A 12,188-nucleotide genomic window follows, 5' to 3' on the forward strand; every position below is an offset into this window, starting at 1 on the left:
GTATTAAATTACGGTCTAATCTCTGACTTTGCTGTCGTTACTCTCAGGCGAATTACAAGGCGACACGTCACTATACCGAAAATTGTACCAACAGTTCCCATGTTTATTTCTTGCCTAGCTTTCATGTGGTTGGTGATTGTTAGATTGGTGCCTAACAAACGTCACTATACCATGGGTATTGGGTAACAACATATCAAAAACCTCATGGGAGTCCACCATATAGACGATTTGTTTAAGACTCGACTCTGATACCATAATATAACATATTAAAACACTACTTAACTCAAGCTTTTACTAGATTTGGACTCCAAATTAACACACAATACGTGCAATCCCATACGACTCAGCAATTACCATTTGAAACTTTCTGGTGCGTAAAATTCAAGAGTTTGAATTCTCACATTTCACGAGAATGGTCATGTTCATTTAAATTATAGTTTTTTAAAAGTTTCGTCAAATGATTAGCAAACTTAATTTTCACAGATTAATTCTTTGAAACTAACAATTCTCTAGTCCTAAAGTTTTGGCTTTTAAGAAGAAGAACTTGTAGAAGAGATATTGTTGCAAGCCACTCTAAACCCATAACAAAGGCTATATATTATGGGGTATTTAGATGAATCCTAAAATATTATCTTGTTTGGTTGCATTTAAATAAAGGAATTCAAATATCTTAGAGTACTAGTAGCAGATGCCCTAGCCTATAAGTGGTTCCCTTCCCTAAAATAGGAAAAATTTGAAAAAAAGTTACAAAAAAAAGAAGCCACAACAATTGCCCTATTTTAAGGCTCCATCCTTGGGTAGCAGTGTAGCAACCCAATACCTTATTTAATAAAAACATCTCTCTCTCTCTCTCTCTCTCTCTGGCTCTCTCTTCACGCGTCCAGAAAGCACGCACTGCTCTTGTCATCGGCGAACTCACGGCTCTTCCAGCGTCAGAAGTAGAGGAAGACGGTGGAGGAGGTGCTTGAAAATCGGCTTTGGACTAGGACACAGAATCGTTCCTGGTCCGGAGGACGGCGATGAGGTACCTCTTGTTGAAGTGGACGAAGGTAAAACGGTGGCGTACTATGGAGTGGAGATTGTCGATGTGGAAGGCAGAGCGATGGGGGGAGAGAGTGTTGGTGCTTGACGTCGTCAATCTGTGGGATCAGGTTGTGGCGGTCGTCCTCTTCGTCAGACGATGAATCTCTCTCCATTTCGCCTTCCCTTTCCCCGAAGCCACTGACTCTGTGACCGATTGACTAGCTGACAACGAACACAATAGAGGATTACGGGAGGATTAAGCGAAGTCACATTGTTTTCATTCGGAAGAAAGATTGTGACGTAGGACCGTTTAGATTTGTAGCATTTTTCTTTCCTTGAGCATTGGAGATTCAGATCAAGTTTTCTGCATCTTGGATTCAGAAGGAGAAACGGAAGATGAGAGAGCAAGAAAGAAAAGAAAAGAAATGAATAAAAAAAAAATAGAGAATAAAATAAGAGTAAAAAATAGTATTTAATTGACATAGGGAAAATTAAGAGAATCTATTGTGGAGTGTTTTTTTTATAGGGAATCAAAAAGTGGTTTGGTTTCCTAAATTAGAAAAAATGGTTGGGTGTCTGCGGCTAGTACTCTTAAAGAATGTGAATTCCCTCATAATTGTCTTTTGTTAGTAATGTGGATTCACACCTCTTCAAAGAGAATATCCATATTCCCTTAGTCTTAACAATGTTTTCTTTCTTTTAAATTACAAGAATGCCCACATCTTATATGTTTTTATTAAGGGTTAAATAGAAACTTGCCTCCTGTGGTTTTCAAACTTTATTTTTTGCACCCTAAGTTTCATTTTCTATCATAGGTAGTACCTGTGCTATGAGAAAATATGCAAATGGTACCTCCGTCCCTTTTTCCATCCAAAACTAACGTCTGACAATGGCAGTGAACACATGTTAATTTACCGGTGCGACACCTGTCACCACGCCACCTCAGATATGAAACAGGAGCCACATAACTCACTCCATTGCCACGTCATTTAAGAGGGAAATTAGTTTGTCCAAAATTTTTCAAAAAAAAAATTAAGAGCAGTTAACTATTTCTAATTGTTTCCGATCCCTTTTTTCTTCCCAACTTCACGATTATTTCCAGCCCTAATTTCTCAAAGTTCGTCAACCTCCCCACAAATCTCTTTCGTCCGTTGCAACGCCCCGTCCATTTCGGCCTCCCCAAGCTAAAGTTCCAACATTTAGGCCGGATCTGTTAGATCGGAGGCTTAGAAGTAGATTTTCGGTTATATTTTCCAGAACCCACTCGGCCTGTCACGCCCCCATTTTGGGATATAAGGGGAAACACGAACTTGAGTGTTAAAAACTTGTACATTTACAATATATAGATTGTAAATTCCTATTTTATTATTATATGATTTAATCTACAAAATATCTTAAGTTAATCTTTTAACATTAACAATCTTAGATATTTTCATACAAAACTTAACAGTTAAGTTTTGTAAGATTTTTATCAAAAACTTACTAATTACTTTTTACCACTTATATTTTTATCTCACATTTTTACTATTTTAATCTAATTGATTAAAATATCAATCTAAGCTCATTATGAGTCTAGTTCATTTCATTGTTAATATTATTAGAGTCCAATAATATTTTTTGTTTTATTAAATCGAAGTTTATAAAGCTAATGGATATTTATATTCATATTTAAAAATACGGGGTATTACACGGCCATCCTTCCCGGAACCCACTCGGCCATCCTTTGACGGAGTAGTAGCAAAAGAACAGTAGGTATTTCTAAGACCCGAAAGTTGTTTCTCATGATACTTTGTTTGAAGTTTCTTTGTGATATGCGGAAGGACTTGACCTAAGAAGCTTTATATACATCTTTTGTCTTAGGGTTGGACAAAGTAATATTATATGAGTTTGGTTTAGTGGGCAAAGCATAAAGTCCCCAACTTTATGTAGGGTCCCCAATGCACTATGTTTTGTATGTTTTTGTCGGTTGTAGCTTTTGGCATCTTCTGACATGTTGTTGTCGATTGGTTGTTGGAATTACTGCATTATTTAGTTCTGGGTTTGAGTTGGGTGAGTAGTAATTTTTAGGTATTCGCATGTCATCTGGTCCCCACTCTTTGGTGCTTATTCTGACAATGTGGGTGTACGTAACTGAGGTTCCACAGTGTAAGTGCAATTATAAAACATCTAATTGTTCCAATTTGTACATATGCCCATCCACACATTCAATACTAAGTAGGACTTGTTAAATTATGATACCGTTATTATGGAATTAAGTAGCATAAATTTGGAAAACTTGTACAAATAATGTAGAAGTTATAGGTAGTAGTCATGATTTCTGTTATTATTTGTTGTAATATTGTTTCAAAAATTGTTATGCTATATAAATAATATGTTCAGAGTGGCATGATGTAGGTTGTATACATAATATAAGATGTGATGTGTCCATTGTGTCTTGGCTATGCTCACAAGTGAATTTGTCACATCTCACAATGTGCACACATTCTATAACATATTATTAGATATGTGCACATTGACACTCCAGCCTAATACAGATATGCGACAATCCAGGCTTATTAAGTAGGCTTATATGATATGATTTATGTGTATTGAATGAAGTAGGCTTACAAAGTGTGTGCCTGGTTTGGTTGTATATGTGAGTTTGATTTTTGTCATAATTGTGTAGAAATGGACCCAATATTTAATCTAGTCATTTGCCACCATGGGTCCTTGTTCGGACATAGGATAGAGTACATAGGAGGAGATCGTATAGAGGTTAATAGCCTGAATGCAGAAAGTTCTGTTATTGGGACCTTACAAATATCTTAGAGTCGTACTTGGGGTACAAATACAATGAAATTCCGGCACTGTATTACAAGTATGACGATGAAAGCAACGAAGATATAAACAGTCTTAATTCAAACCAAGATTTCTTGAAAATGATCAACGGGATCATAAAAGATGGCAAGATGAAGTTGCATGTGTTTGTTGACCATGAAGAGGAGGAACTAGCTGAATCGGTCCCAATTGAAGTGGTGGCCCTAATGTTGTTTCTCTCTCAGACTCCATCAGAGGTGGAGATTCAGTATTCCGAAGAGGATTTGCCACAACACACATCACAACCTTCAATAGATGAGCCACGATTTGATGAGCTAGTAGAGCAAGCTGCTGTGCAGCAACCACAGCAGGCTGCTCGAAAGTCAGCTCGGTAGCCTCGACGACAAACTGCACGGCAGCCTTGGAAGCAGTCAGTTCGGCAGCCTCCGCAGCATCTAGAACGACAGCCTAATGATGATGAGGAGGCTGATGAGGAATACCTTGAGATGAGTGACTTTGAGGTCACAAACGGCGAAGAAGAAGACATTTTTACAGAAAAAGAAGATAATGTTGTACGCGAAGCAAGAGAAGAAACAAACAAAAGGTTTCGGACGTGGGACAAGGCATCTACATCGAAGGATGGAGGTGATCCAATAAATGACCTTGATGTAGAGTCTGATGACAGTGAAACATTTCACAGTATGGATAGTGAGGAGGAGGAGGAGGAGGATGAAGGTGAGGGTCCTCATAGACGAGTGAGGAGGTATCCAGAATGGAGACCCAAGCGGGACTTGAAAGAAATAATTACATTGACAGTAGGGTTGAAGTTCAGTAACCCCACTGAGTTCAAGGAAACGTTGAAAGTGTTTGCAGTGCAAAATTCCTTTGACTATATGTACAAGCACAATGAGAAGACGCGGGTCTCCGCGGAGTGCAAGAAAAAATGTGGCTGGAGAATACACGCAAGTTGGTCAAACTATAGAAAATTTTTCTAGATCAAAACTTTTCAACCAGTTCATAATTGTGGCAGCCACCACGATACACAAGCAGGCAATAGTTAGGTGGGTTGTTAATAGATATATAGACAGCTTTCGAGACCAAATAAACCTCAAACCGACATATTTGAGGGAGATGATCTGGAGGGACTACCATGTTGAGTTCAAAATGTTGAGCTGCCTCCGTGCAAAAAGAATGGCATTGGAGATACTGGATGGTATAGATGGTGAGCAGTACAAGCACACCAGGGAGTATGCCAATGCATTACTGCAATGGAATCTGGGTTCCTTAGCATTCATTCAGCGGGATGGAGTGTTCTTTCAACGGATTATGTTTCGTTGGCGGCCTGCAAGGAAGGTTTCTTGGCTGCCTGTAGGCCAATGATATGCGTAGATGCATGTTTTATAAAGGGGAAGTGGAGTGGTCAACTGCATGCAGCAGTTGCTCGGGATGCAAACGATGACATTTACCCGATAGCATATGCTATATGCGAAGCTGAAACTAGGGACACATGGACTTGGTTCTTGAAAATACTTTTAGATGATATTGGGTATGATCGGGAGCATATGTGGTCGTTCATGTCCGACCGTCAAAAGGTAATATTTAATGTACATTGACATGTGTTCTTAAACTTTTATTATCATACAAAGTTTTTACATGTTTGCTTTTAACAATATCAAACAGGGGTTGGTTAATGCTTTAGAAGATTTGATGCCTGGCGCTGAGCACATGTACTGTGTTAAACATCTACATGCCAATCTCAAGAAGAGAGGCTTTAAAGGGAAAGAGTTCAAAGATGCTCTATGGGGTGCAGCAAGGGCACTCAATGAAATACAATTCAAGTATTATCTCGAGGTGATTAAAGGTATGGACCAAAGAGCATACAAATACCTCGAGAAGATAAACCCTAAGGTGTGGTCCCGCCATGCATTCTTCACTACCAACTGCAATGACATTTTACTAAACAACATTGCGAAGAGCTTTAATGCTTGGGTGTTGGAGGCTAGGGACCAGCCGATTCTATCTTGTATGAAGACAATAAGGAGGCAGTTGATGAACCAGTTTGATAAGAAGAGGGTTGGAGTAGCAACTTCAACCAATGTGATTTGCCCTAAGATTGTAAAGAAGCTTGACCGAAACAAGAAAGAGGCTAATGCTTACATATGTCACTAGAGTAATGGACTCCAGTATGAGGTTGATCATAGCCATGAGCCTAGGAGAGTTGTTAATCTTGAGGCAAGAACTTGTGGATGTGGCAGGTGGCAACTGAACGGTATTCTCTGCCCTCATGCAATTTGTGCAATGTATAGAAATAGGCGTTTCCCTGAAGATTACATCAGTAAATGGTACTTAATGGATACATATAGGCTGTCATATGCCCCTAATATTAATCCAATGCCTGGACCCAATGACTGGCTCATTGACTGTGATGTAGACCCTATAGAGCCACCGATTCCAAAGACACAACGCGGTAGGCCTAAAAAGCTCAGAAGAAGAGGAGATGATGAGACAGTTCCAGATGAAAGTACAAGGGTCACTTGAAATGGATATGATGTATGTTGTGGGAATTGTGGTTAAAAAGGCCATAATGCCAGAAGTTGCAAACAACCTGAAAATCCAAACATAAATAAGTATCCCAAAACGGATAGGAGGAAGCTGAAGCCAACAGATGTGAGTTGGCTTTTTTTTTTTCAATAATATTATTATAATTTAATGTTATCTTGTATGTCGTTGACGTGTTTGTGTTATCTTCTATGTATGACAAGGATCGCCCTCGGGAACAGCAGCCAATGTTAGTCAACAATCAGGGGACAACCCTCCTTAGGACAGTCCCCTTCAACCATCAGGCCTCAATCCCCAAAGTACAACTGAACCACTCAGGCATAGACAAAGGCGTGTCTCTGACTTATATAGGAGGATGGAACATGTGAGTTTCTCATAACTTTTAGTAATGTCTTATGTGTTGTGTGGATTTTCCTCTAATGCCTTACGTTAATTTGTTACCTATTACCTTGCAGCTTTGGGGGGAGACATCAAACACGATGCAGCTCAGGAAAAGAGGGTCACAGCCAGATTGAAAAATTTGACACATTGACAATTGGTCATTTTTTAAAATAGGATTGATTGTGTTCTATTATGGTGGATGTATAATTTGTACATTGACAGTTGGTCATTTTTTGAAACAGGATGGGAAGTGTTATGTTATGGTGGATGGATAATTTGTACATTGACAGTTGGTCATTTTTTGAAACAGGATGGGAAGTGTTATGTTATGGTGGATTTGTAATTTGCACATTAACAGTTGTTCATTTTTTGAAACAGGATGGGAAGTGTTATGTTATGGTGGATTTGTAATTTGCACATTAACAGTTGTTCATTTTTTGAAACAGGATGGGAAGTGTTATGTTATGGTGGATTTGTACATTGACAAATGGTTTTGGTTTTAGTGGACATGTAGTGGTGTATTTCTGATGTAAAGTGTTATTTGGATGGATAATTTGTACATTGACAGTGGTGTGTCAATTTGGATGGATAGTGGTGTATGCTATTTTTTGGTTTGGACAAATTGTTTTGGTTTTGGTAATTTTTTGAAACAGGATTGATTGTATTCATTTTTTGGAACAAGATTGATTTTTTGGTTTGGACAAATTGTTTTGCTTTTGGTCATTTTTTTAAACAGGATTGATTGTGTTCATTTTTTGGAACATGATTGATTTTTTGGTTTGGACAAATTGTTCTGCTTTTGGTCATTTTATGTGGTCGTTTTTTGAAACAGGATTGATTCAAGCAGGTATCATTTAGGACACATTTACAAAACCAAGGTACTAGTTATGATACACTTACAAAACTAAGGTACTATTTATGCCACATTGTAAAACCATAGGGAGCACATAATGAAAAAAATTTCGTCATATTTTTACTTGTAATTCGATAGTAATATATTTGGTCATTTTTTAGGTGTAGTTTTATAGTAATACATTTGGCCAGTCAGATTTTTTATGTTGTGTTCCAAAAAATCTTATTGGTATAGAAGTACCTTATGTTACATTGACAAAACCAAGGTACTACCTATTGATAAGTCTTGAAATATTCTATTCAAGACCCCTTAATTTACATTTTTTATGCCTAGTTTGTGTTGTAAATATAACGTTTTGTTGTAGTTTTGTGTTTTGTCTTATTTTCAGGTCTTAATTGAAATCTAGTTCAAAGCACCCAAATTAGACTTGAAAAATATATCAAGGGCGATTTGGTCATTTCTAGAGTTCAAAGTTGCTCCTGCCAAGTGAAGATTCGGCTAAGGTAAATCGATCGATCGACTTTATAATCGATCGATCGAATCATCAGTCGAAGAAAAATCGATCGTGCGAGATGCGATCGACCGAGACAGGGCAACCACGAATGCAATCGAGCGAAATGCGATCGATCGAATTTGGATATTTTCGGAACAATCTGGAACAATGTTGAAATGTCACTCTTCCTTGATATTTTAAATATCCTAGATATTTTTAGATATTTTCTAGATATTTTTAGATACTTTTTAGATATTCCTTTGATATTTTTAGATATTCTTAGATATTTCCAAATATCTCTTATCTTATCCTATCATATCTTATCTTATCATATCCTATCTTATCTTATCTTATCTTATCTCTTCTTTAGATATTATTTTGTAATCTCATCCTCTATATATATGAGGCATGGGTGAGAGAGATAGTCATGCATCTTTTGGGGGTTCGATTTTATCAGGTGTATCTTCTTAGTTGATTTTAGTGTTTTTCATTTCTTTTGTGTAATCCGACTTCCATACTTTAAATATATTGTTTTTAGTTCATTTTGATCTTGTTTCTTTACTGTTTTTATGCTTAGATTAGTTTAATCATGTCTAGCTAAATTAGTTTTTAGAGTTTGATCAAATCTTTTCCAAAAGCCATGGAGTGTTCTTGATGTTCTTGAGTTTTTCTTAATATGTTTGATGATTGTATAAAGACTAGAGGATATTAAAACTCATGCTAAAAGGTTTTGTTATCAATATTCCAATCTAATTATTCATGAAAAAGAGTTATGCTTGTCTATGAGTTTTCTTAGATTCATGAATAAAATCAACATTTTTAAAAGATAATAATGTCTTGTGCAATGGTTCTATTTGACATGATGTATGTTTACCTATTAGAGTCACCTTATAGGGTATGCTAGGGAACACCGGTTGTTTCACACCTTTGGTAGTCTAAAATGTTTTTCAATTGTAGTGTAACTTTTACGTGGAATAGATCGATGTAAAACTAAGATACCTTATCGTTGTGGCCTAACTAAGGTGTTCATGTATTGTGTATGCTTATTATGATGTTTTATATAGTAGTAAGCTATGGAGCATTAATCACCCCACACCTTTTGTAGTGTAAACGTTTTCAATTATAGATTAATCTTTACGTGGGGTTGTTTAATGTGAAACTAGGTGCTCTATAATTACGTCTTAACGAAAGTGTTTTCATGTCGAGGTCGAGGTCGTCGTAATGGTTAACGCCCATTACGCGCTCATATCATGCAAATTAGGAAGATCCATATAGACTTTAAATATTTCATTGGTTGATGATTAGATAAGATCAATACCCTAAGTTTCTTTTAAGTTTATTTCATTTTCCGTCTCTATTACCTTACTTGTTGTAGCTTCAATTCTACAACCTTTACTTTTTTTTTTCTTTTTCAAAGTTAAGTTAAATACACTCTTTAGATATCCCGTTACGCAAAATAACTCCCAATCTCTGTGGTTCGATAACCCTTACTATAGTACAATTGATTCGTACTATTGCGAAGTGGTTCAATATATAAATTTAAAATCCACATAGTCGAGTCGACTACCACCTATAATATGTTTTCAAAACCAAGGTACCATTTGTGATATGTTTACAAAATCAAAGTACCATTAGTGATACATTTATAAACCACAGGGGCACATAATGAAAACAAATGTGTGTTAGAGACAAATTTGGGCATTTTTTGGTTATTTTGAGTTGCTACATCATAAATGACACTACATCAAAATGTGAAATAAATAATTCACATACATTATTGCATCATAACCACATTTGGCATATAATGTAAACAAATGTGGGTTAGAGACATACATTTGGAAATTTTTTGTTCACTACATCACAACCACAGTGGGCAAAATGTTAAATTAATTATTCACATACAATACTGCAAGCTTACAATTTTGACATACATGTGTCAAACTATAAACTCACTTAACAAGTGCAACACAAGCAACCAACAACATTGTAAACCATGACAACAACAAAACATACATAAATTTTTTTTCCCTTGCCCTATAGATGTCATTTTCCTTCTCCAGACACTTGATGATTTCCATGTGTTTCTCATTCTTCTTCTCCAATTACTTAACCCTTTCCATGCAACTTTTCTTTTCATTCTCTAAGTCTTTCATCCTTGCCACCAAGGTACCATTTTCATCCTCTAGTTCATTAGCTTGTTTCATAATTTGTTTTAAGACCTCCACAGATGTTGCACAGGTTGGTTTGTCCACCCATTTGAAAAAGTTGCAGGCATCAGATTTTGTCTGTATTTTGAAGTATAGGCAGTCAGTAAGAAATCATTCAAATTATCTAGTGGAAGTGATTCAACCATAAAACTGCTTACTCTCGAGTTGTAGGAGGCGCAACCCCAAAATCTTCTCCCAGGATTGTCCTCAGTCTAGGAGGTCTTTATAGGTGTTGGTAAACCACAAAAACATAGGTAGGACTTCTCAGCACGCCCCACAGAGGAAGATCCAGATGATAACTTCGTTTGATTCAAATGTCAAAAAAACAAAACAAAAAATAAATTTTTTAATCGACTGATTCAAAAAAAAAAAATCCATTCATAACTCAATAACAAAACAATAGATTAAGAACACACCTTCTCTGAAGAACTGGAAACTTCTTTCCTTGCTGAATCTTGTACGAGACTTGATGATGACATTTGTCCGATTGTGAGGTATATACTGTGAGAAACGGTCGTGCCGGAGCTGTGAGACGCCACTGAAATCTATTGTCGGCCTTATCTGATTCAGTTGCTAAGATTGGTTTAGGGAGATTTGTCGAACTAGAGCTGTCGGTTAGGGTTAGGGTTCTATGGTTTTCGGAGGAAGACGACGTTTTTAGTTGTTTAATTTCAATTCTTGAAATATTATGTGATTATCTAGATTTGCATTAATAAAAGGTGGCATTACATAATATTAGGTGGCATTACATAAACACGTAGGATTTATCTGAGGTGGCGTGGTGACAGGTGTCGCACCGGTAAATTAACACGTGTTCACTGACATTGTCAGACGTTAGTTTTGGATGGAAAAAATGGACGGAGGTACCATTTACATCTTTTCTCAAAGCACAAGTACTACCTATGATAAAAAAAATAAAACTTAGGGTGAAAAAAATAAAGTTTGCAAACCACATGGGGCAAGTTTCTATTTAACCCTTTTATTAATAAGGCACTAAACCTTTTTGACTTTTTGATGCTACTTTTTTTCTTTTTCTTTTTTTTTTTCAATATTGTTATGGTTATACAGGAAAAGGTACTTTGTGATAATTTTATTATAGTTATTTTTTTTAATGCTACTTTTCGGATTTGATTGTGACTATTTGTGAAATTTGTATAAAAAAGTCATGAAAAAATATTTTATTCTACAAACAATGGAAATAAACGTAAATCTGTATATAAAAATGAGAAGCTATTTTATTCTGCAAAAAATGGAAATGAACAAGTTTAATTTGGTCATAAATGAAAAATAAAGAAAATAAATCAAATAGTATAGATAATTTATATATTGACAAATTAAAGAAAAAAAAAAACCCATGATCAATATTGATTTTTTTCTCTGTCATTTTTTACTTTATATATATATATATATATATATATAATCTTATGCACTTGAAGAGAGAAACATAAAGATATTTGGGGAAGAATAAATATTTCTTACTACATGATGGTATATATATATATATATATATATATAGGAGTAAAGCAAATGTAGATCTCAACTTGTTATCTCCATCCTCTAGGAAATATATATCTATAAATTATGCTATATTAGCTTTTCGGTGCACTTCAATTTCCAAAAGTCTTGGGGTTCTACCTACTCACCTAACCTTAGAAATTATTTTCATATTCTTTTGGTTGTGCCTTCTGGACTTATTTGGCTATTGGACCCAACTAACCCAAAAAGTTGATTTCATAGGGTCAAATGTCAATGACAATCTCTTTCATCTTCGTCAATGACCGTGAATAACCAAATTAATATAGGCAACTCCACAAGAGATACTTGGCATAGAGCTTCTTCTCTGCTTAGGATGCCAAATTGAGGGACCAGACTAGAG

General features: G+C 36.0%; 1 protein-coding gene across 1 annotated transcript; it reads left to right on the forward strand.

Moving 5' to 3' along the window:
* Nucleotides 1-4,325: 4,325 nt before the first annotated feature.
* LOC133859491 (uncharacterized) lies at nt 4,326-6,357 on the forward strand. Its single transcript, XM_062294906.1, has 5 exons — nt 4,326-4,785; nt 4,850-5,172; nt 5,226-5,411; nt 5,500-5,916; nt 6,004-6,357. The coding sequence occupies exons 1-5, from the start codon at nt 4,326-4,328 to the stop codon at nt 6,355-6,357; spliced, it is 1,740 nt and encodes a 579-aa protein (XP_062150890.1).
* Nucleotides 6,358-12,188: the final 5,831 nt, after the last annotated feature.

This window comes from Alnus glutinosa, chromosome 2, assembly GCF_958979055.1.
Source record: "Alnus glutinosa chromosome 2, dhAlnGlut1.1, whole genome shotgun sequence".
In the NCBI taxonomy this organism is placed as follows: Eukaryota; Viridiplantae; Streptophyta; class Magnoliopsida; order Fagales; family Betulaceae; genus Alnus; species Alnus glutinosa.